At 44.0% G+C, this 26,672-nt stretch overlaps 1 protein-coding gene across 2 annotated transcripts in view; it reads left to right on the top strand.

Annotated features, from left to right (window-relative positions):
• Positions 1-26,672, top strand: part of zeb1a (zinc finger E-box binding homeobox 1a) — a 63,129-nt gene that overhangs the window by 22,013 nt on the left and 14,444 nt on the right. For both annotated transcript variants that reach the window (XM_027289572.1, XM_019264899.2), the window contains exon 2: positions 21,614-21,793. In XM_027289572.1, coding sequence (XP_027145373.1) covers positions 21,614-21,793 — 180 coding nt within the window. The remainder of the gene's footprint in view (positions 1-21,613; positions 21,794-26,672) is intronic.

Here is a 26,672-nt window from a genome sequence, read left to right as displayed (position 1 = left end):
CTTGACAGACACCGGAGGCGAGCTGTGCGTGTGTGTGTGTGTGTGTGTTTTTATGGTGACATTTAAAGCATTCAGCGAACGCTCGTGTCCTGATTGATTTGGGTTGAGAGCAGAATGAATGTGTGTTCGTGAAGCAGGCTGCTGCGATGCAAACAGGATCAGCTCGTTTGGAAAGCACAAACAAACCTCTGGCTCTGCTGGCTCAGAGGGATTAAGCAAAAATTGTGTATTTAAAGGCCGGTAATGATACAAAGATAGAGCTGAAACAATCAGCTGTTTAAAAAGAAACTATTTTGATCATCAAGTAATCATTTAATCTTTATTAATTAACCTTTTTCCAAGCAGAAATGACAAAGATTTGCTGATTCCAGTGAGAATCTTCTTTTGCTTTGCTTCTCTCTCTCTCTCTCTCTGTTTTGTCAATCTGTATTTTTATATATGAAACGATTAATTGAGAAATTAATCTGCCAATAGAAAACGTTTTGTGCCAGCGCTCGGTATCTTTTTATGTTAATTTTGCATTTTCCACCGAGAGCACTGGCAGAACACGTTCATTCATTTCCATGCAGCCACTTTAAGGCAAGGTGACCTACTCGCTAATTCATCCACGCAAACTTTATATTACATTAAATTAAGCGTACATTAAGAGTAGTAAATTATGAAACTGATGTAGATTATTTCCATAAATACTAAATAAGATGTGCAAACAGAATAAAACCGCCTTGCAAAGATTCTTAATCATATTCGAGATATTTGCTTAATTCAAGGCCATGACTGGCAGATTGATAAATAACATGAAGACAACTGGACGACAGGACAACAACTTTAATGTTCACAGGATCATACTCAGGCTATAGTGTTGCATAACCCCCCAAATTCCACCGGACAAGGATGCATCGCGTTCAGAGCTCTACGTGGTCGTTTTAGTCGTTGTTTGAAACCTCATGGTACCGCCCGCCGCGGCCCGTTTAAGAAGCTTCACAGAATTCTTTCCATTTTTGACAGGACGGCGCGAGCAGCCCGCGTCAATCTGCACAGAGCAGCTCGAGCTGACAGGAAGTCAGACACAGAAACAGCACAGAGAATCCTAGTCGAATTTCAAAATAAAACACCCCGTGCAAACTACGTAGCATATTTACATATTTAAAAACACATGAAACAAAGAAAATGACCCAATCTGAGCAAGTTTTTGCAGGCAAACCGCCCCACTTCTGAAGCACTCCTGGTGGAGTTTGAAGTCGCGTGGAGCACGGACCAAAACATCATGCGTCATGGCCACGACTCAACTGAGACGTGCCCGGTGAGGTTTTGGCCGAGTCGTCTAAAGCGCTGGATTCAGACTCCAGCTGTTTAGACGCCGTCGGTTCAAATCTCACAGCTGGCGGCACTCTTTCATTTCAACAATAACCCTCAAGATAAAGCTGCAGTGATATTGTAACAAAGACAAAACTGCCTGGGAGTGAACAGACTCATGTTGATCTGAACTGAAGGTTGTCCTTGTGTGAAATTGGTTGGTATTTCATCAAAGGCCATGATTGATGATTTGACCATTACAGCTCCGTGAGCTACTCTTACCACTTGGTGGGAGTTGAGTAGATGAATCTTGGCCCGTGTGGTGGGAGCAGTAAACCAGGAACACTTAAGGAGGCTGCAGTCTGTATATAACACCAGTGCTGTTGCATCCCTGCTGCACTTTATACACTTTATTCGCTGTGTTGGTACTACTAAAAATAAATGATACTCCGTGCTTAATATCTGAAATTGTAATTTCATGGTATGCTTAGAGATTGTGGTAAATTATAAAGTTTGAGACAGCGTGTGGGAGTTTCCGACACATTCTGGCAGACGACTCGGCCGCTCGGGCTCCAAAACAAAAATCTCTTGTAATGCTGCTGTGTGAATTGTGTCTGTGCTGATGCCACCGGGGGGAAGATTCCCGTGCATCTGCTGCTGCATGGACTGATTTATATTCAAATGAATGGATTCAGGAGCAGCTCCAGCTCAGCACTGTTGCGTTTCGACCACAAATAGCCGCTCAACCTCGCTTTCTTCTCTCCTCCAGTGTGTCATGTGGCGAGAGGCCATGTGCTCAAAGTATCTCCTCCCCCCCTTCAGCACAGTGACCTGTCCTCCTGCCTCCTCCTTCTCCGGCCTTCTCCGCCTCCTTCAATGAGGTGGCCTCTCCATTCTTAGTCTCCGCTCGTTCCCAGTCAGTGGTGCCGACCTTTACGACCTCTTTAGCGCCGTTTGGTGAAGCGCGACTCTCGGCTTGGCTGCACTCTCTCCTCTCTGGCCTCTGGTCTTACACTGAAACATGGCTGCTCGGTGGGGGGGGTGGTGGAGGCTGTTGGTAACCAGCAGCATGGCGGTCACCAGCTGCACTTCATGCTCATCTACTGTCAACTAAATGTGTTGTGGTGTGCATAAATTACACTTTTTATAGTGCGTAATTAGCACTCATATAAACACTCATTAACTTGCCTACCAGGTTAGTTTGAGTGCATTAAAAACCAATTAGAGTGGTAAAATAATAAAGGTGACTTTTGATATGTCATTATCCAGCAACTGCATCTAAACTACCATCATCCAAAGTCAGGTGAACTACCTAGATTTCATGAGATTTGCTATAAACAATGTGGATGATGTTTATATGTGACTAATAGAAATTACTGAAGCTCAAAGAGCACAGTGTGTAACCAGGGATGCCACATGTCTGACTTTTGACCCCTCGGTCCTCCTCGGTCCACAAGGAATACCCAGTCTGTTGTAGGCCACGTATAGGCCAAAAACGGCTATTTATACCCAATTTGTTATGATCCGTCAAAGTTACAAGACGAATAAATCCTCATATTTGTTAGTTTTGCCGCCATCTCGACTGGAAACGAGCCTGCTGTTGTTTCATATGTCGTTTCCATATTAGAGAGGTCAAGATCAGCTAGTAAACAAACACTAAAAATTACGTGCATCATTGATTAGTTCTTGCGATCTGCGATTGATTGGTCAGCCGGTAGGGACTGCAGGTGATCGACAACTGCTAGGCTAGAAACGAGGCGTGTTGTAGGTCAAATTTTGGCCTTTATTGTGGCGCCGTCTGGAGAAACGTTTGGCCTTAACTCGAATCGAAGCATCTGCAGGTTAGTTTCATAATAACAGAGTATAAGAAGAGACACTGAAATCTCTCTTTCAGTGTCAGTCTCGGAAATCTTGGCCCGTAAACAGCATCTTGGAAGAAGTTAACACATTTCTATTCCTCTGTGTCTCACTGTAGACAAAACCTTCAGAGACTGTGCAGAGCACTTGAAAAGGATTGACCTCATTACCTAAAAAAAAAGAAAGAGAGGGCATCAGACAGAATAGAAAACAGCAAGTCTGACCTCATTAATCACATGTATTGATCCGGTGGATCTGGAATTGGTGTAACATCTGCAAGAAAATCGGTTACTAAAAAAAAAAAAAACACCATCTGGGTTGGATTTAAATTGCTGATTCACTAAAGAAAAACTCCCTTTTTTCCCCAGATGTTCTTTACTAACACTCATGCTATCAGAGCAGAGCCGTCCAGCAGGAAACAAGTGTTGGACAGCAGCGTGGTTTAGGCTGTGTGGAGGACTCAGTATTCCCCCGACCTTCTCCCGGTCCAGGTGCCGGATCTTATTGTCTTTGAAGCATAATTAGGCTTTCCTCCTGAAATAGTGTTTTTTTAGTAGACATGTGGAAGGGGATCTCCACTCTGGAGACTCAAACTGTAGTTCTTGTTGTTGATTTTCTTTTTTTTACGTCTCTGTGTACGTTCTGAATCTGTTGGGTTGCCATGCTTGAGAGTAAAACTGAGAGTAGCGGAGAGGTCGAAGACCCACAACTCTCCGGGGAACAGAAAGTGAGAAAAGAGGCAGCAAACCAAGTGTAAAAAATACTGTCACTTCGTTTTCGCATCCTCCGTTTTTAATCACATCGAGACAAGATGTGACGTCACACAGGCAGAGTGACAAGAAGGTACAAAGCTATGAGCTATTATCGTGTCACCATGTGATTTAATGGATGGATCAGCTGTTTAAACTCTATTCATGAACTGTTTTCGCTGTTGTCTCCTAGCAAAGGGGAAAAAAAGTACATAAAACAGGCTGATGAGACATCGCCAGAACCACAAATGTCCCTCCAAAAAAAAGGTTCAGCTAAGGTGTACAGTCAGCACAGACTGCTTTGGGACATTCATCAAGTGATAAAAGTTATGTGTGCTCCTACACTAGACCGTGAGAAGGGTAAAACCTTAAAGTCAGTGTAAAGTAAGAATAAATATGTGTTTTGAGTTTGTCAGCCCCAAAGAAGAAAGTGTTACTAACCACCCAGCCAAATTTGAATGATTAAAAATATCGACAACTTTATGAAATCAGGTGTCAAAATCAGGCAAAAATTAATTTCTTAGCTCCAGGACTGTGGGGGCGTGTCCTCTGAAGGCGCTGAGGCCACGCCCACTTGTGGGAGCGGTCGAGCGGCTGTTTTGAAGCGACTGAAACGTGTCAGATGAGTTCAGAAAATGACATGACTAACTTTGAAACACTCTGACCTGAGATGAATTCATCTCTATCTCTCTGCTCAGGGTGGCCTCAGCGTGTCATCGAGCCACCCTTTAAGGACCGCCCACAAAATCCTGAGACTGAAAACTGGTGAAAAACAGTTTGAACTCCACATTTCTTTTCTTTTCAGCAACTATTTTCCAGCATAGTATTCTGAAATCTCAGAATTGCCTTTACACGGACTGTAACTTACTGTTACGGCGACCGAACAGGGAAACAAGTGTTGCTAAAAGGAGCCTGTTTACCGCGGGTCATGCCGCACATGCACTGCAGTCTATTTGTGCCCCGTAATGAAATCATAGAGTCACGAGCAGGTGAATGTATGGATAATATATAGCCCGGGCGAGAGAGAGAGCATGCGCACACGCGTGCAGTCATTTAGCAAGCCGACAAGATTTAATGTCCGAGTCTTGAATCCCATGTCTGCCAAAGTGGAGACCTACATAAAAATGGAATTACAATAAGAAAGAGAGAAGAAAGGAGTGCTAGTGCAGCAATTTCTCTTGGCACACACACATATATATATATATATACACACACCCCCGTTTCTCCCTCTCTGTCTTTTTGAGTAACAGCTGAGCTTCTTAGGTAAATTGAATCAGTCGCTCCCCGGTCGGTCGGGCTCTTGTGTGGCCCCTGGCGTAGAAACTCAAGCTATCAGATTGATTTTTTTGCACTCTCGCAGTCGAGGCCTCCTCCTCCTCCTCCTCCTCCTCCTCTTCCTCGCTCGGCCTGGTGTTCCAGGGATGGTCTGACTAGTCGACTGGATCCAGCAGAGTTGAAAGTCGCTAACTGGCTGCCGCCCGCTGGACCCACAGGAGCGTCCTCGCTCTGATTTGTCTCATCTTATGCATGAATTCTGTCACCGGTAGTGTGTGCAGTATGTCTGCACTATCAGTCAGTCAGTCTCTCACAGTGCTGCCATACAGTGTGTGTGTGTGAGCGTCTTCGGGGAATAGACGTTATGTAACCTCCCTAGTCTTCTATCCTCACAGGTCTGCTTCAGAGACTTGTAGAAAACGGGGTCAGTCCAGCTCCTCTTAATCGCTTATTCTCGGCGAGGCATGCTTGAGACGCACACACACACACATGCAGTCACACTTTGAGCTATTTTCTGCCTGACTTCAGGTCCTGCTCTCGAACCTGTCCTCCATCTACAGCCTTCAGAAGGCTTTGAAGGCTATTAAAGAGATATTTCACCAAAATCCAGCCTCTTGTTCCCCGGGCTGTTTGTCAAACTGCAGGGAAGCGGGTCAGACAGGCAGGCAGACTACATCACTGTGATTAGCCTGCTAGCCTCTTACTCATGGGTGACTGATGGTACACCAGCAGAGAGCCCATCAGCTGCACTGTTTGTCCTAAATAGTATTTTGAAGGTGTTCTGGGACTTAAATAAAGCATCAGCCGTGGGAGGGGGGTCCACAGTAATGTACTTGGCCTCTCCTGACCCGGCCCTCATGCTGCTAACATCAGAGCTGTCTGTGTTGAAACTATTTTCTGTGGTGAATCAGTTTTAATAGTGTTAGATCTGAAATTGGCAGCGGTCTGGTGATCAATAAGCGAAAAAATCTGCTGTTTAAGTAATTTCTTCAGCAAAAATGTCAGAAATCTGATTGTTCCAGCTTCTTTCTTTGTCCGACATGATAGTAAACTCAAACCAAATGACGCTCTGGACTGTTACAACAATATTTGAAAATGCTACCTTGATCTATGGGTATTATGCAAGTAGCAACCTCCTCAGCTGTGAAACGAAGCCAGTGTGAAAGTGCCAAAAACTGTCCACTTGAGGCTGGCTCCAGAAGTGAGTCAGTCTCCATAAGTCCCCATGTTTCACAGCAGAAATAAACATGTTTACAGCCTGGTACAAAAAACAGTTTTGGTCTCTGTAGCTAAATTTCCCCGTTCATGACAACTGTACTGAGGGTGAATTTATATACAACTCACCTGTTCACATTATATTAAGGCTTAAAGTTATGCAGGGTTAAGAGCGTGGACGCTTTGATTGACAGGTAGTTGTTGTTACAGATGGCTTAGTGAATAATAATACAGTAGATTCATCGATAATAAAAATAATGATTACCTGCAGCTAGGGCTGGCACGATTAGTCGATTAGTCACGATTATTTTTTCGATTAGTCGACTAATCGGAAAAATAATCGGTGATTAAAATAATCGTTTGTGGCAGCCCTACCTGCAGCCCTGAAGGGCATGCACAGATTTCATAAAAAGGTGTATCTTCATCTTCATCATTGTTCTCAATTAACAGAATTAATGGTCCATCTATGAAAGTAACCACTGTCTTTACATGATATCATATGAAGCTCTTTCAGTGAAGCCTCTTTTTTTTTTTTGGGCCGCTGTCAGACCTGTGAGATAAACTCTTTGTTGTAACCATGGCAATTTCTGGTGGTAAATTAAGCAGAACGTCTTCATTTGGAAGCTGATTTCTCTATTACATATCATCTTAAACGGAGTATCTCGGCGCTTTGGACCGCTGGTCGCACAAAAACAGGTAATTCATAGTTGAGAATGGGCTCTTTGGTTTGCATTTTCTCCACTTTACAAATTAGAAAGAGATTAATCCAATGCAAATGACAATCTATATGACGACGCGAGAGGTAATTTTGAAAATGTGATGTTGCCCCGCAGCCATCTCATTAACTCTGACCTTGTCGGCTTCTGTCTGCAGCTTCACTTCGCACACTGGAGCCGCCGGGCTTTACCTCCAGCGCGAAGTCTGTGAAGTTACACATCAAAACAGTAGCCGTACACAAGAAAGAATCATCCACGATAGATTACCATTTTAAACCGCTTTAATCCAGATGTAGAGCCGGGGTATGGGTTGCCTTTTGGCGGAAGGATTAGTGCGTGTACTCCTGATGCGGCAGATTAATGCGTGTACTATGAAATTAAATTAGAGCTACAGTAGGTGCTCTCCTCTGCAGCCGCTGTGGTGAAGGAAGGGAAACGCCCTGCCACAGTGGCTGTATGAGTGAGGACGTGTGTGTGTGTGTGTGTGTGGGAGGGAGTTTATGAGTGAGTATGGCAGTGCAGCGTTATGTGATTGACTGCCTGCCCGCCTGCCTGCCTCATCCTTCACACACCTCTCATGCACACACACACACACAGTGACAGGCTGCAGGCTTTTAGGTACTCATTGTTTTCAAGTGAGTACTTCTGTTTCTCCTCCCGTGCATTTAAAAAGAACTGGACTGGCAGCGGGGAGTTTCCAACCAGCGGGCCTGGTGTTATTATCGATGTTCTTCTCGTTTTCTAGATGTGAATCAGAAGCGAGCGGATGACAAACGAGAGAGGAATCGGCCCATTAGGCCAGAAAACAGTTACAGACCTGCAGCCACAGCTCTGTGACGCCGCCTCGGTCACACTCTGTCTCTGTCAGGTCGCTTTATGTATCTAAGAACTGATGAAAAGTGACACGAATATCTGTAGATATATTTGGAGGGCTGTGTTCTCCACAGTACTAATTACAGCTAATTAAAGATTCTTTATTATTCCTCCTCTATCTTACCATGACAGATCATTTGATTCAAGAAAAAAGAGGCCAAATTTCTCAAATATAAAATGTCCGTACAACTGAATAGTCTTGTTTTGATTTAAAGGTCCAGTGTGTCAGATTTAGTCGTCCCTGTTTACAGAATGTGGCTGAAATTGAATAAAATATTCATAAATATGTGTGTTATTACCTGAAAGTAAGACGTCGTTGGTCCTCTTCCACAGAGTCGATCATGTTGTTGTTGTTGTAGCTAAACACTGGCTCTGGATATCATCTTTTCTAGATCGTCCTTCATGCTAAGAAAGACAAGGTGAGGCGAGGGGCTGCAATCAGCAATTACACCACTAGATGCCGCTAAATCCCACACCCCGCTCCTTTAAATCAGGAACTATCTTATCGAACAGAACACATTTAGACTCGGCCGTAAAAGGTACCGAGGTTCAAACTCAATCCACGTTTGATTCGTGGAGGATCGGGCTGCGTTTTCGTGAGCGGTTTGTTTCTCTTTTTGCTTCGGTTGCTCGTTCACGCGTCGCTCCACAGTCGCCGGTTGAGTTTTGACCTGAGACTTGATGAAACGACATTACGAGATGTTTGCTTACGTTCAGAAAGGCATCGGAGCTGATAACTGACCTCGTCACACAGTTAGATTCAGACTTTTTGTCATCGTCATTGTTAAATTCAGTTACTACATCCAGGTGCAAAGTGTTCCACACTGGGTATCGATTCAAATTCCAAAAATCGATTCGATTCCGATTCTCAGGACTGAGAATCGATTTTCATAATCCTATCCGATCTCGATTCGGGTTAGTGTTATTAGAAAAAAATGTTTTGGTCGCCTGAAGCCCTCGTTTTCAACAACGTAATACGGGCGCGTATCTTTGCAAATGTAACCCACGATCGCTTCAGTTATTTTAGGAGAACGTACAGAAGTGGCTGTGAGTTGTAGAGTTTTCCTTGAGCGTTCTTTTGTCTGTATTTTTTTAATATTTCCGGTGAATTTCCATTTTTCCCACGTTCCTTAACGCATCATAGTCATTCCGACGGCCATTGAACGCACCTCGCATGTGTGAGTAGTTTAAACACGGTGCACGCCTGTTTCAATTCAATGACGTGATTAGTGGGGTTAAAGTTCACCGGGGGAAAATGTATTAAAATTTAAATCTAATTAAATCGATCTTTGGATGTACGAATCGATCTTAGGGAATTAATATGCAAATCGATTTAGAATCGGAAAATCGATTTTTTCCAACACAGGCCTAACCCTGAGTTCAGGCATCGGAGTCAGTATCAGGAATGAAAGAGTCGGATTGGTGCGTCCATGATTTTTGGATTTAAAGTGTCAGAATTAAATCATAATTTCTGGCTTTCACCTTCATAATTTTACTCATTGAAGTGTGAAAAAGTGCTAAATGTTCCTGTGATGTCCATCAAACACTGAGTGCAGGAGGGAGAAAGACAGAAGGGAAGGTACTAAGGTAAACAGGAAGTGACCACTCACCACCTTAACCCCCCACTTCCCTATATGTCACATCCTGTATGTGGTCTGCTTATTGTAAAAGCTGAGGTTACATTTGTCAGCAAGACTGGGGGGAGAATAGTCCTGTCACTGAACCAGAGGTGTGTGTGTGTGTGTGTGTGTGACATGTTTTATTATGCACGGCAACTTTAGATTATTAGCCCCTGATATGTTGATATGTAGGTCAACGCTGCGTTTATACTGTATGTATATATACGAGTGTGTGGGAGTGAAATCTGAACAGTACCGTGTTAAGCGTGTGACCCAGTTGTTGTCAGGGAGAGTTAAATCCTGCTGATCCTACACACACACACAGTGGATGTAGCGTGTGTGTGTGTGTTGTCAGGCAGGTAGCAGTAAATCAGTGTGGCAGGTGAGTGTCAAGAGGTGCGTTTAGATCTTTTTTTTTTTTTTTTACAGACTTCCAGGCTCAGTGGGAGAAACTGGAGAAAGTCCAGCTCTCCTCCTCGCTGTGGAACTCTCGCCCACAAAAGCATACTTTCTTTTGTCCTGCAGAGGAGGTCGGAGGTCGGAGTGCAGGTCACGCACACAGAGAAATGCAACTGCAGCAGCAACATTTGACTCTTCAGCTTGGAAAAAACTCAAATTATTCACACTTGTGATCGTTTTAGTGACCGGATTTTGTCTCCAAGATGAGATAGAAGCATTTTTTTGGTCTTTATTAACCAATTGTAGCTGTCGTCTGGTTTCAGTAGGTGTATTTAAACACCTGTCAATCAATTTGTGTTTCTGTTTCTTCGCTGTTTGTTGGTGCTTTACTAACGAAAGTGAAGTTCCTGTTTTCTTGCTCTAGTATTAGTCGAACACTCGATCTGAAAACTTAAAAAACAACAACAAAAAAACAGGAAGCGATCAAACTTTAAAACTTTGGCGTGCAGATTTGCTCATCGTCACATCACACGCGGTGAATTTATCGATGCACGTGTGTGTGTGTGTGTGTGTGTGTGTGTGTGTGTGTGTGTGTGTGTGTGACATAGGTGAGAAGTGGCAGTGCTGTGAAATGTAAAATGTATTTTTAGAGAAAGAATATAAACTGGTTTCAGTTTGACTCACGCCAACGTAAAACAGAAACTGAAAACTTCAGGTGAACTGAAACCAAGTGTTCTTCTTCACCTGGACCTGTTGACAGTAAAGTATCTGTGTGTGTGTGTGTGTGTGTGTGTGTGTGTGTTTGCCCATCTGCTTTACCGTCATGCACGTGCTCTTCTTATTCTATTACTGTCTTTTTTTTTTTTTCATTGTTATGATTCATTGAGCTTTGCGCTTCCTCATTTGAATGCCTGCAGTGGTTTATCTGATGCTGGAGATATTTGGGTCAGAGCTGCATCACTGGTGCTTTTTAATCCGGTTTCCCATTTTAGGTAATCTTTTATTAAAAACAACAAGAGAGGAAATTATGTAACGTGGTCGAAGGGGTTTGAAGACTCTTTCTTTAGGTTTGAGTCACGTCAAGACTTTTCAAATGATGGAGAGTCCCCTCTTCAACTTAATGAGACAGGAGGGTAGAAGTGTCGCCTGGAGCAGGTTCAATCCATACCTCCTCGCCCATTAGTGTTTATATGACTCACTGATGAACTCCAGTTGGTTCGACAGATGATGATATAGCGCAGAGGTGCAGTGAAATCTGCAAGGGTTTTTTTTTTGTGTGTGTTTTTTTCCAGGCAGCTGTAACAGAACTGAGATCAGAGTTGAGAAGCTTATGTAATACCCCAGTGCACTGCCACCCCCTGTAGGGCATGAGTCATTAAACACACACACACACATACAGCATGCCAATGTACCTTATTGATGTGATGCATATCGTCACTCTCAAAATGAGACTGATCTCACTCAAAGTACGAACGAGTCGCTGCAAGGATCGAGCGTTTTTGTGACACTCATGCAGACGCTGCAGATGATTATCGAGCAGATCTATGTTAGCCCTGACGTCGGACACCTCAAACACGATGCACAGAAGCGCCGTATATAAAAAATACTAAAGATAGATACTAAATATGGAAGCAGACGCATGTTCTTGTATCTTTGAAAGACAGTGGCGACCACAGGTCGGCGTTAAAGCGCTCAGGAGACTCTTCGTTTAATCCCTTACTCTTTCGACGCGCAGCGGTGTCGTCAGCTGTAGCTGCTCGTCCTCTGAGTCACCGCCTAGTCAGCTGCGTTTGCAGGAAACGGGAGCTTTGGGGGGAAATTACATCAGCCACGCTGTCGTAGCACCTATCACCTGTAAGTCTGAAAGTTTGAAAATGATCTAAGAGTCACTTTAGGCCTTTTAAGAGCAACTCCGCCTGAAATAGACTCAGAGGCATGGCGTTAAAATACGCTCTGAGAAAATAACATGTTGTTAATATCACGGCGAATATGAATCATTTTAAAGCGAGCTTGTTATGTTGGAATCTATCCCTCCATCGCTCTCTGCCTCTTTGCATATATATATATTTAATGCAGGCATGAAATTTTCAGTTTGTTTGAGTGGTTCACATATTACATGCATTTTAAAATAAGTTCCCAGAGTTTGACGGCAGAAAATGGTGCAGCCGACACATCACACCCCTCGAATCACCGACCAGGAGCCGAGTCTCAGGTAAACGTCATTAGTTTTGTTTAGAGGCTGATGGATGTCGATGATCAGCTGGTTAACTTTGATGAAGATTCACGAGAGATGAGAATTAGCCCCAGTTTCTTTGTTTATTAGCTCCGGCTTTACTCGTACTTAAACTAGAGATGTTAATTTAGTAAACACTTCTTGTTTTTTGCCTTTTTTTTTAAATGAAACTATTAATATTTTATTTCTTATCTTGAAGGTTTGGAGTGTTTGACTGACTGCACCACCCACAAATCATAAACATACTCAGCAGAAGTACATTAGTGTGAAACACTCACTTCTCATAATCACTTTTCATCAATACGAGTGCATTTGAATTGGAAATTGGTAAAAAACTAAATAATATTAAAGCTTTCTAAACTTCTGCCGTGACATTGAAGCGTGAACTTCGGGTACAGCGTTTTGGTTTTTCCCCTCCGAGTGCAGGGGAACTTTTCTAAAATCAATTGCTCAACACTTGGCACTCGTGACAGCGTGCTAAAACGTCTACCTCGATCGTCGATCTCTGCGGGACTAACCTAGATTTCACGGTGATTCTCTTTCTCACACACACACACACAGACTTGAAGTGGGATGTGCAGGTAGTCAGTCTCTCAAATTAACCCCTTTGGTAAACTGCCAACGCCGGTGACGGTAAATAATGGATGAAACGCGGAGAATATACTGTTGTTTTTCATGCAGCGCTTTAGTTGTTTTTATATGACGAGAACATTCATGCAACATAGAAATGAAAAGGACACGGAGGACACGTTTTACTCACATGTTTATCTAACCAGATGCTCTGCGTGGAGCACTTTTATTGCCATACGACATAAAGATGTGTTTCGTTCTGAACGTCTTTGTCGTTTCTTTTTCTGTCTCTGCCAGCGAACGTCTTCTTTCTCTCGAGTGTGAGTGAGTGAGTGAGTGGGCGAGGATATGTGAGAGATACACTGTGTCTTAGCTTGGCCTTTAATATTTGAGCAATGCTGGAAAGGAAAGAGCAGAGTTTTTTTTATAGCACATGTATTTTATATGTATCTGAATGACAGCTAAGTGTCTTTTTCTTTCGTTTTAAACCAAAGTCTACCACTGGTGGCACGCAATTTCCCTCTGGTGGCACATGGAGGACGTAAAGTTAATTAAATGAATTACACAATTTACAAGAAAGTAAACAATAAGATCACATACATCCATGATTATGATTGATCACGAGCTGATGATAATAAGTGGGGGGGTGAAATAAATGGTGCAGTCGTGGCTCCAAACGGGAAATGTTTGGGAAATCCATCCTGTCACAGTCTGTATATTAAAAACTGGAGAAACACGGCTTTAAATGAATAATTTAACATTTGGTAAATACACTTACGCACTAAATAAACTAGCCAAGCTCAGCATTAGGACTGGAAGTAGGCGTGGCTAGTTTGACTTCTCTATTTCCGGTTTGTTTATTAAAGAGGAGTTTGATCCAGGAGCTCTCTGCCCCCGGGCCAAGAAATCCCTCCAGTTATTGCACCAATTGAAAAAAACAATATGTAATTGTTGTTGTATGATGATATCTTTGGACAGATCCAGGCTTGCTGCTGCCTCCTGCTGGTACAAGAGGAAGATTTACTTTATTTTTTTAATGTTTTACACAAAGGGCCGATGACTGAGTGATGTGCTGCCGCACAGCAGCACTCAGGGAGCGGTCAGGGGGTTAAATGTATTGCTCAAGGGCACCGGGAGGTGAACCGGTCTGCACTCCGTCCCTATGGACCGAAGCACAAAGTGTAGAACAACGCAAAATGTCAAAGTGTTGTTATACGTGACAAACCTTCTGAGCTCTACCTGTTTACCATGCATGCAAATGAGGTCATAGGGTAGAGAGAGAGAGAGAGAGAGAGAGAGAGAGAGAGAGAGAGAGGGAGGTCTGATGGGGTCTGATTGAGCACCTGGGCCGAGCAGGAAGCAGCTGGACAGTCCTGATTACTCTGTGGACACACACACACACACACACACACACACAATTCCTGAAACACGTTAGGCTTCAGTGACTTACCAGGCTGAATTATAAAGATTCACTGTACAGTTATTAATCACACACACAGACACACGAACATACACGTGGCAGATGCTCTGTCTCTTTGGGTGGAGGAGGAGGAGGTGGAGGAGGAGGTGGGGGGAGTCCCTGCCTGGCCTCTGGCTTACATTGCTGGCTTCTACTAGGGGGGCTTTCCTTTGTGTGTGTGTGTGTGTGTGTGTGTGTGTGTGTGTGTGCATTTATAGCTCTGCAGCGTGCGCCCTCGTCCAGAGGTTCGCCGGCTGCATTAAAGCAAGGTGGGCATGGAAACCCGGTGTGGAGTGCCAGGGAAATAAGTGACCACACCCCTCCTCCTCGTCCTCCTCCTCCTCGTCCTCCTCCTCCTCCTCCTCCTCCTCCCGCCTGTGCAGATGACGCAGCCTCAGTCTTACCTCATGATGTTGACTTTTAACAGACACATTAGGAATATGACTCAGTGCTTCATACTTAACAACTTCCAGTCCTGCAAACCAGGCCTGTTTCATACTGATGTAGCTGTTTTTCAACCTGGAAGAGGGAATATCTTAATATCTTTACAGTGTGTGTGTGTGTGTGTGTGTGTGCGTGTGCGTGTGCGTGTGCGTGTGTGTGTGTGTGTGTGCGTGTGTGTGTGTGCTGTGAGGTGGATGCTGTTCTTCCACTGGTGGTTGAAGGAGTTCAGATCTGATGAAAAAAATCGTACAGTTTATGGGAAATGCTGTCTTCTTTAACAACTACAATTTTCAATTTTTGATTTAAACTGATAATTTTTAACACATTAACACAAATTATTCCATGTATAAAGTGAAAAATCCCCCTTGTTGCATTCGACAGTGTAAAATGTTCAGTCCATTGTGGTAAGAAAAGGGTCACATGATGACATCTGAGCAGACGTTTGGCATCTTTGCAGGAAAAATAACTTCTAAAATCTGATCAGTTGAGTTTTGGTTGCTGAAAATGTTCGAAGGCCGTACGTTTGGTTCTGGGAAATTGATTTTCTATTTACAACATTCAAGATATTATAATTGACATTTTAGATTATAAATCAACATAAATATATAAATGTGAACCAGATCTAGATATATAAGTACGATATAAACATATTTGTGTGTATTTTATTTTAACCAGAGTGACATTAAAACTCTTAAATCTTTAATTATCCTCAGTTATTATCATTAAAAATAAATGACCAGACTGATGAATCAATAATGAAAATATTTAATATTATATATTTATATTCTAAAATTCTGGACCGGTCACCTTCACGTGAACGTCGTGAACCTGTTGTGTGTTGTGAAGAAAATGTGTGACTGTCCCTTTAAGTGGGCTGACTCCCTCTGCAGCTGCTCACCATGTTAAAGTCTGGTCACATCGAGCAGCAGACAGACACACACACACACACACACACACACACACACAGTGGGATAATTGTCTGTTAGGGGCTTGGCAGAGGTCCCGTGCTGCACAGCTGCACTGGGTCAGTACACACACACACACTTATCAAACTAGCTGTGTTGTTGTTATGCCGTCACACGTTTTTTGTCTTTAGTCCTTTCAGTAACTCATCATTAATAAAGGAGTCGACTCGTTGTCATTCATGTACAGTATAATGAGTGTTTGCTCAGCTGTGCGAGCCGATCGTCGGGTCTTTAATAGTGGCTGATGGTCAGGACTTACTCATCAGTTAGCTGGTACTGATAAAGAATACGCAAAGCCGAGCTGATTGATGATTCATCCTCGTCACGTCGGTCCAGACTGAAATATGTCGAGAAGTATTGGATGGATTTGGTACAGACATCCCTCAGGGAGAATGTTAGCTTCTGTGGATGCTTCAACTTTTTACGTAGCCCCATTATCAGGTCCTAAAGTTGTCCAGAACTTTGGTTTATGATCAAGTACCTTCAGAATGAGCTGCTGTTGTTGTCCTGACAAACTGTATCTGCATCTCCTCACTCTCCCTCCTCCCCCTCTTCCCACAGCACAGCAGCCTGCAACCTTTGACCCAGATATCAGGCCATGTGGTCCGGCGGTCCAGGGTTGTGTTGTGATCCCCGTCAAGACACATGATTTCCTTCCGCAGTCACGTGTCCTGATGTCGGCCCGGTTCACCGACGTTGACACTGAGGAAGGCAGACTCTTTGCTGCTCGCTCGCTCGCTCACGCTGTGTTTTTATTTTTCTCCCCCCAAGAGGAATTATTATTTATTTTAAGGTGAAAGGACACTCTATATGAAGATGTAGTTCAGAAGATACAACCGTGTACGCCGCGGGGTGGATGCAGAGGCGGCGTTAAGGGTGATGCTTATTTTTGGCCGTTTTGTGATTTATTTTTTTGACTTTATTTTCTTTCCGCGTTCATCGAGGTGACCTTGTTGTTTATCACGGCCGCCGCTCCCTTGTTAAAGTCTAACTTTTTTTTTTATTCCACTCAGACTACCTGATTAAAAGAAGGTCAGATCAAATGAAGTCAGATGAGGCAGACAGGATATTATGAATTCCATCCTCCGACTCTGTTTTAATTGTCTCGTTACTGGAAGAACGACGCGATGCAGAAAACGTACAGGTACTGCTGCAAAGAGTCAACACAAGCCTGGTGATGATTTCATCAGGTGGCTTCAGATGAACTAATCTGTTCTTCTTGTGTTCGTGACTCCTCCACTTGTTTTATTGCCTCCCTTTGAAAGCCAGGCCTTCGGTTTCAACACGTGCAGTATGCAGCGATATGCAGCGTCGTGTCTTCTAAGCCAAGAGTCGAAAACACGACATCGCTGAACAAACAGAATAAAGAGAAACGCTTGATTTTCAAGACTGGAGGTGTCAGGAACGGGCGACGAGACAAAACGAATCTGAACAAACATTAGTTCACAGTAATAAGAAAGGCTCCAGATTCTTAATCAGAGAGATGGACGGCAGGAAGGGAGGAATGCTATCGTCTAGACTTCCCTCTTCCTTTCTTAGCTGGCCTCTCTCTTCTCTGTACAGACCTCCAGATGGAGGATTAACAGTTCACTTGACGCACTGTCGTGATGATGTGGACAGGTCTGTCTCTCTCTCTAACAAACACACAGAGGAAAAAAAAAAGTTGTTGCAAGACTTTGTGTCTGTCCTGGTCTGCTCAGTGCTGCCACCCGCCTGCTGTTATTTTAACTACGCTCAGGCCAAGAGAGCAGAGAAGCAGGAATTATAAATTCCTGGATTATTTGTCATCGTCACGTCTGCGTGTCATTAATTATCAAGGCGCCGTCCGACCGCGGTCGTGTAGGTTTGCAGAGTTAACATCTGACTTCAATACCCAGAAATCCTGAAATCTGATGTCATTTAATCATGAGAAGCACGTGAACAAAATGTGATCAAGTCGAATCCAATCCAAAAAGAACGAGAGAGGAACACGAGCTGATGTTTCTGCAGGACAGAGAGCCGGTTTGATATCATACTTACATTTTTATTCAGATTCGACCTCAGACTTCTTTCTCTCTTCCATCCTCTGAGATTTTGTTTGCCAAGTATGGAAATGTCGAGAAGAAGTCCAAGACTCAAACCTTAAAAAGTTCAGAATCACGTTTGAAGTCTGGATCGTTTAAATCACGAATAAATACGCAGGTGAAGATCCAGGCGACTCCGACTTGAGTCCAAAAAATTTCACTTTTTACCCACGTACGATCTGACATGATTCAGCCCTGTGCTATTAAAGCGTTCATTAGACACTACAGATCCAGTGAAGGGATTAATACAGAACATAAACGATCTGATCGCCGGAGCTCTTATTTATCGCCTCCTCCTTTATTCTTTATCATCAGGAGCTCAGCTGGCTGCCGTTCCCTCCAGCGAGCGCTGTTAAGAATAACTCTGCAGAGCAGACACGGCTGTTTATCTCAAAACTATAGACCTTTCTATTATCGGAGTTGCCACGAGCCTGTCTGGTTAATAATGTGTGTTTTTGTCTGAATGAAGAGAGACGCTTTGTTGATTTTTCTCAGGAACCCGCTGCCTACAGTAGGAGTGTGTTTAGGCTGACTGTCTGCGCTGCAGTCATGAACTACTCAACTCATCTGTATCTGGCCGAACCACAGACGGTCACACAAGTTACCATGCAGGTTTGTAAGGTGTTGCTAAGTTGTGTCCTCGGGGTCGGATCAGGAAGAAACAAACAGCGACTCTTTGATCATTTATTTCTCTCCTGATAACATTACTGTCTTTAAGATTAAAATGTGGACACCCGCAGCCATGTCGATCTCTGAACGGCAACATGTGGAAGTGATCGTGCGCAAAACAAATTTGCGGTTGCAGAGGGAAGCTGCAGCTGTTATCTGTTTTTATTCGAGTCGGCTGCAGAGCCAAAGGAAGGCAGCTTCAGTCCCACTAAAGACGGAGACTGAGAGGATCTTTAGGGTCTGATAGCAGGTCAACAGTAGATACCACATAGAAGTGATAGACATCGTCTGAAAGCTGAGGACGTGAAGATGAATTTAAGCCGCAGCTCGGCCGCGTGTGTCACGTTTTTCCACTCATGAATATGTCAGAAACTTTTTGTTTTGTTTAGGTGTAATGATCTCCATTCATATGCTATATTATTGTCATTACCTATGATTGGATGGCGAGCACTTCTGTCCTGGACATTGTCAGTATATTGTCAATACCAAACATCCTCTGATCATCTGTTTCATGAGGATGTGATTATCCCTGAGGTCATTTTATACAGTGAGGCCAAGTTTGAATGGTCTCACTCAGATTCCATTCAGGGACTCTAGTATGCAGAAATATTCAATTAGACGAGGTGAAACTGTCATTTTTACTACATGGAACATGGTTTTTTGCATGGGATTAGAATAAAGTGAGCATGTCTGTGAAGTTTAGCATGTGTAGGATTCATTTTCGTTCAGATGTGTTGAGGTGAGAGGTGAAGGAACCGATTTGAAAATGTCATCCAGTCTCCTTTCTCACAAGCTGGCACCAGCGATACCTCGGTACCAATGAATGCCTCAGATGTACGGCCTTGAAATGAAAAATGAAGTTGTGTCGGTCGAGGATAGCAACTTTTCTGATCATGAATTTATTGTTTCAGTAAATATTTAAACACAAATGCTGAAAAATGAGAATATTTGCTGGTTTGCCTGGTCTGATGTTCAGGTTTTAGATCTGGTTGGATAAAAAAAAAGACTCAGACCAGATTTTCTTTTTAGGTTTAGAAAATCCTGATTAATTATTAATGAAAATAATGTTTAAATGCAGCTCTCTTTGGCTGATCAACCACAACTCTTTCACAGTAGACGGATGCTGTACTGCTATTACTATAGTATCTATAAGATACCACGTACATATATATGTGTGCTTGGCTGGGATGAAGAGACGCAACCTTTACCGTGCAGACATGTCCGAGGATTTGAAACAACAAGCAGCAGAAGTTCTGTCGTGTTTCTCTCCTTCATCTGGCTTTCATGAAACCCCAAACCAGACCTCCTGAATGCAGACATGTCTGCTCCAGCCTCGCACATCGATCCAGTCTTGCATCGATCTCACCCCTTCACCTTCTCGCACACACACACACACACACACACACACACACACACACACACAGACATTTTTGCATTCCCAGCTCCTCTCGTCTGTCTGGAGTGCAGTGACAGAACTGTCTCCAGAAAGCACCGCATCACTCCTGACTCGTGTGTGTGTGTGTGTGTGTGTGTGTGTGTGTGTGTGTGTATGCAGTGCATGTTTGCAAGGGAGTGTAAACGGTTAATGGCGCTACTTAAAAACATCTTCTCGTTTCATGCAGAACTTGGTGCACACGCGTAGAGCTTGTTTTGTGGTTTGGGACTTGTGTGTGTGTGTGTGTGTGTGTGTGTGTGTGTGTGTGTGTGCACCTGTCACCTGTGAACAAACAACCCAAGCTTTCCTCCTCATTAGGCGTCTTCAGCATCTCCGCCAAGACGTACAGCTTCCCCGCGGAGAGGATACACACACACACACACTTGTGTTCGCTCACGTACATGTATACTCGTTGTGCTTACACACACACACACACACACACACACACAGTCACAAGTGCACACATGCTGACAGAGAAAAAGCAATTAAATACGTAAATCATAACACTCATCATCACCTCGATCCCCGTGCACCCACACGTCTCTGTCATTTACAACTTTTTTTGCCGAGCACCCAAACACATCCTGCTAAATTCATTTGGACCAATCCGGTCGGCCCATTTTTCACCCTGAGCTCCCGTTAACAAGTCGTACCCCACAGTCAAACTCTCCGACCGCAGCACGGCGTAAAATAAATTTGCTTTCTGAGGCTGATAAACAAGTGATTATTTTCCCCTCCGGCTGCTTTGCTCCTTTTTTTTTTTTATGTCGTCTCCATGAGGAGAAAGAAGAGGTAGTGTGTGTACCTCCAGTCAGAGATTGATTGATGTGATGAAGATTATGTTCTTGTGGTTTGGAGCAAAGTTTGGAGCAAATGATGGCATCTGGATATACTGTTTTACTCTGTTCGGGCTCGTTGAAACTGTTTTTGGTTTTTGGCCCGGTTGGATCGGGAGTTCTGAGACGTCGGCGTCAGTGAAAATTCAAGTTTTCCTTCTTTTTTTATCAGCTATCACGAGCAGATTTCACTCTGCTGTGGAGAACCTGTTGCCTTTTCAAGTGAAAAGACGACTAGAGAGTAAAAACTAAGAAAGGAGGAGGATGTTTCCATTCCTCCCTTACTTCAGTCATCTACCTTTAATATAAAAAGATCTGACTCATTTAAACGGATGCAGCAGATAACAGCTACTTAACCCGTTTGGCCGAGTTGGGCTAATTGAGGCCGCGCTGTGCCGCTTTTCATGGATCCACCTTTCACTTATTCATTAGCAGGGTTGTATTAACACTTGGAGCACAGGTGCTGAGGTCTCCTCTTGGTGAAATTACCATAAAAAGGTTAGAGCCCGGCCGATATGTCAGTGGAATAATGCAGAAAAAGAAAATTTCCAGCTGGGTATCCAGTCCAGTTCGGTAACCTGTGACGATCGCTGCCTCACACACAAACTATTACCATATCTTACCTCTTTGTATATTCTCGTGGAGCTCATTAAGTCCAGCTCAAAGGCTGCTTGTGTTTTGGGTTTGGGACTTGAAATGTATGTGAAAGGGGCCGATCAGACTGGACTCCTTCCTATAGAGGCATATTGTCTTCCCCACTCCCAGCTCGGATGCTGATCACACTGATGTCATGTTTGGCAGTCAGTAATCGCAGCTAATTGCCTTTATTCCGCATCTCAGATGTAAATCAGACACTGATTACAGCCGCGGGGGTCGTCTACGAGTCGTAGCTGCTAAAATCTTAGCTCATCTTCCGCCTCTGTGTGTCTCTCCTTCTCCGCAGTGACAAACTTCAACAATGGCTTGGAGGCCAGTTCAGACTCGGACGACGAGGACAAGCTACACATTGTGGAGGAGGACAGCCTGCAGGAGCACGAGGTCGCCACCGCCGACGGGACGCCGCCGCAGGACAGCCATGACGCCACCGCGACAGTATTACCCCACAATGGCTCCTTGAACGGAGGTGAGACGCCGTCATAGAAGCGCGGAGATGATCCCGTGCGTCAGTCAGCTGTAATCTGTGCACGATGTTTGTCGGAGTACATGTCGGTGGCTTCAGACTTGATCTTCATTATATGTGTTATTTCTGGGGAAAGCTTGCTGTGCATGTTTGCTCGCTCTCTCATCAGCGTCCACACATCCTCTGCTGGGAGCTTCCCAATGCACCCACAGGCTTACACAAGCTGTTTCCACGCAGCTCTGCAGGGAGAGAAGTTAAACTTTCAGCTTTCAGGTACACCTCGGTGCAGTAGGAGGGCTGAGTGTCACTTTACTTGCACAGATTGGAGAGTCCTGAGCCTGTTCCTGCGACACTCAGGAATAGCCAGATTTGATAGCGATGGCCAATAATTTATCAATGTGTGATTCATCTGTAAATAAACCTTCAAAAGGTGCATTAATAATGGAGTGAGTCAGCTCAGTGTCCAGTAGTACTATCATCTTTATATGGACGCGCGTTGGCTCGTCTGTTTCAGTGGATACATCAGAACAGGTGGTGAGATTATCCACGCAACTGTTGTCGAGTGGAACAAAATCAGCACAGACTTGCGTCCACTCGCCGTGGTTATTGTGTAACAGAAAAAAGCACATCTACAAATGCAGCTTAAGTCCACAACGTGAAAAAAAACAAAACACATTAACGAAGCATTGTGCTGCGCAGAAAAGAGCCGAAAGGACGAGTCAGCCGAACGCGATCACAGCTCAGCGCGGTGTGACGATTTCGGCTCGACGGGGAGAAGTGAAGAGCGATAGCAAGGCGGAGAGAGTGTGAGCGAATGAGAGCGCTGGAAAAAGGGGAAAATGTGAGGTATGCACATGGAGAGACGGAAAGAGACAGAAGGAGGGAAAGTGAGCGTGTCAGACGGATAGACACGCTTGAAATGATGTATAATCTTACCAGTCATGCAGAGGTTTTTCTGTGTAGTATCAGCTTTTACATCCTGGCTGTTCCCTAACACACCTCTCGAAAATAAAACACTCTGCCCTGGGTCAAATCTTTACAGGCTGTTCATATCATCTCTATACAGCACCAGCTCCTTTTTATGACTTTGTTATAGATTTTCACTTTTTAAAAGCAGCAGAAATTGTTTGTTGCTGCTGTGGCGGCGGCGGCACTGTCTGCTCTTCATGAACACGACCTTGTATGATGCAACTTTTACACCCGTGAATAATGAACCAGAGAGATTCACAAACAGAGCAGAGATACGCGCCGTTATCTGGGTCAACTGTCTCTTCTTTTTTGTTTTTCCTTTTATTGTTGGATTTGATAGCAGAATATACTAGTTCACCGTTTACTGCTCGGCTTCACGCGGCGTGCAGTGCGATGCAAACACACCTATGAAGAGATGCTGGGATGAGATTAGGGCTCAGATGAAAGCGATGACTGGTGGAGCATGAATCAGAGTGAAACAGTTTTTGTTTTTTTTTGTCCAAATTCTGATTTTAGCTTCTCAGAAGTGAATATCTTTTCGGTTCGTTAAGTCCTCTGTGACAGTTAACTGAACATCTTTGTGGTTGAGGGGTTTTGCTTTGGTCTGTGGTAAACAGTGATCAACATTTTTCAAACTAATGATCGTCAGATGAATCAATACTTGTTAGTTGCAGCTCTACAAACAAGTAAAGCTTGTATAATATATAGAAATAAGAAATATTTTGGCTGATTTTTAGTATCAATATTGATCTAATATTGTTTTAATAAGGGACATACTTCAAACTTAATGTTAAAAGGTCCCATGTTTTATACTTTCCCAGTGTTTTACTCGATGGTTTTAACCATCTTAATACAGTTTTACATGTCCTCATTAATATTAATGAGCCTCTCTTCTGATTGGCTGACTGTTCAAGTGACGCACGGCCAGGCCAACCACAGGTAAAGGGTTGTAGACTATGCAGACTGTATAGCTGTGACATCACAACATTATGAAAGTCCTAACAGCTCGTTTAAAGGCAGCTTTCTGAATATTGAAAGTTTTGATACTTTCACAGCATTTCTTAGACCTTCTGTATAATAAAAACAAACGTGGAAATCTCATTTTTTTTTACAATATACAGGACCTTTAAGTCTTTCCTCTATTGTATTTCAGCTTTTGTAGGTGTTATCTTTTGTGATGTGAGGGTTTGGGGTGTTCAGATGAAGGTTGACAGTTGTGACAGACACCGTGCTCCGACTCGCCTTCAGATTGAGATCGCACCGTCTGACTCAGATTGATTTCAAACCTCATCTCGCAGCGCGCCGTGCACTGAACTCGCAGCATCACATCTGTTTGCGCGCGGAGCGAGTGTATTCTTTACCGTTGATTTATTCGCCCGTGTACATCTACCTGCTCGCTCTTTGATCAGATTATTTCAGACCTCCTCTCGGCCTCGGGGGAACGCCTGCTCGCTCCACACAGCCAGATGTTCTGCTCCCTCTCATCTCTTCTGTAGAACGCTACATCCCGAAGTCTAATCTGCCTTCAAGACGACACACGGACTAATAGAATCAAACCCGTCTCTACATCATAAAACTCATTCATAAGCTTCAGCATCATCGTTTGTCAGATAAAATATCAGTTAAGATAGGACTTGATAATCAGTAACGCTGTCTTGGTGTGTAGCTGTCCATGTTCTCTCTATATTTATAGATTCTGATGTTCTTTGCTGCATAAATTAACATGTTAACGAGGAAAAACAAACACCTACTAATATGTTTTTTTTTAAAATATGCGTCATCTTCTCAGTAGGGCTGCATCTAGCAATATTTTAATGATGAGATCGAGTTACCTGATGTCTTATTTTGTCTGACCGACACTCTAAAACCTAAACACATTCAGTTTTCTATCACACGAGACAAAGAAAAGCAGCAAAACGTCACGTCTGAGGAGCCTGAACGGAGAACGGTGGGGTCGATTCCACCTGTGTGGTATAAAAAGACATCAGCGTTGACTGAGGTATTAGTGGAATAATGTTTTTAATGAGTTTCCTCATTAGTGCTGCTGGGATTGCGTTTGACTGCGGGGACTTGAGTCAGCTGAACTGCCTCTTGTTTGTCTGTGCTGACGGGTTTTTATTTGCACTGCGGCTCCGCTCGGCGGGACGAACACAGAGCGGGTTTAGCCACGCGGGATGCAAAACGTCTGCTTTGTCAGACACAGTCGGAACCTTTAAGTCGCTTATCAATCAATTTCCTGCCGTTCTTCCTCTTATTGTGCCCATTTATAGCGTCAGACAGAAATAGACTTTTTATTGGAAGCTTTATGTTTTTATTTCTTTCACGGAGTTTGAGAAAGCTCATCAGTTTAAACCTTCAGATAAGCCGTAATAGTAGGAAAGTTTGCAGGATGAGCTCAACCCGTACAAGCAGACTTTGACACCTCGGCATACAAAGCAAACAAGCAAAAGGAAAAAAAAGTAAGATTTAATAAGCAGAAGCAAAGCCGAGCCTGCGTTCAACAGCAGAGATTGATTGGCTCGTGTTTACGCCGCTCCGGTGCCCTTTTAATCCTCGATTCCTCACAAACAGCTCAGCCTACGCGAGCATCTGCCTTCATCTCCAACAGCCAGCCGGTTACAGCCAAGCAGGAAATACTAAAAACCATGGAGACGGCGAGAATGTGACACTCAGAGATATTGCTCTCAAGGCTTGTTTCATTGTTTCTGAATAAAGCCTTACATGGTGTGAGCAGTGCTCATGAGAGCCCGCTCGCTCTCCTTCACTGTTGCTCTCCCTCTTTCTCTCTCTCTCCTTTCTCCTGTGTACCCACCATTTTTCTTCAGTCACTGATCCTTTTTCATCTCTTTGTGTTCTTCTACCCAGCTTGCCTCTTGCCTTTGTTTCTCTTCTTCTCCTTCTTCTTCTTCTCCTTCTTCTTCTTCTTCTCCTTCTCCTCTGAATCCAACTACAGATACTGTGTGAAAGCCTCCCCTCAGTGTTTGAAGTGATAGGTGCTGCTCCGACTTTGGATGCTATTAGTTGTTAATTATCTACAGAAGGCTTCGCTGAGCTGGTTGTTGTTCAGTAAACCTTGACTTTGAGCTTATTTGACTCTTTTTGGAGAAAGTTCTAACTTCTTAGGCCTCGTCCTCTCGGCGCTGTAGCAGTCGGGGGGCGCTGCAGCGGCGCATACAGCTGTGGTGACCTTGAAGCTTTATTGGAAGACTACAGCTGATAACAAGAGAGGTTTAAGGTGACTGTCGGTCACACTTCTTAGATCCACCCTGCGTTGGTGGTAGTTCAGTCTGTAGGGATTTGGCTTGGGAACCGGAGAGTGATGGGTTCAAGTCCGGCTTAGACCAGGTGTGTGGTTGTACTCTACCATCTCTCTATGTTTGCAGGTCAATGAGCCCTGTGTGTGTTGTATTTTGGGTACAAACTAGGGCTGCCACGATTAGTCGATTAGTCACGATTATGTAAATAATTTAGTAGTCGACACATCGGTTTTTTTGTTTTGTTTTTTTTACTTTGCTTTTCTCTCGAAACTGCCTTTCTGTCACATACATACACACACACACACACACACCTACGCACATGTGCAGTAGTGGTAATCGGCGTCAAGCCTGACTGTACCGTAATTGATACCAGAACACAGACCCTCCAGGAATTCGCGATGTTGCGATTTGCAACTTCAACGCAACTTCAATGAATCCTGTGAATTCAGGGCGGTGCCTGGGGGATTCAACCCGGGTCAGGGACGGATCCCCTCGTGGGACCTCTCCCCGGCGCTGGCTGGCCTCCGCCGGGCGCATTCCCTCCGCGGCGGCTCTGGGTCGGCATGGAAAGACTCGGGGGCGAAGGTGGCTCACGGCTCCGTCCGCGAGCTTTACAGCGCCCGGCCACCCACCCCTCTCCGGGACAGGCAATTTAC

This window comes from Larimichthys crocea, chromosome II, assembly GCF_000972845.2.
Source record: "Larimichthys crocea isolate SSNF chromosome II, L_crocea_2.0, whole genome shotgun sequence".
Taxonomy (NCBI): domain Eukaryota; kingdom Metazoa; phylum Chordata; class Actinopteri; family Sciaenidae; genus Larimichthys; species Larimichthys crocea.
The sequence above is the reverse complement of the archived record's forward strand: the minus strand, read 5'-3'. Positions and strand labels throughout refer to the sequence as shown.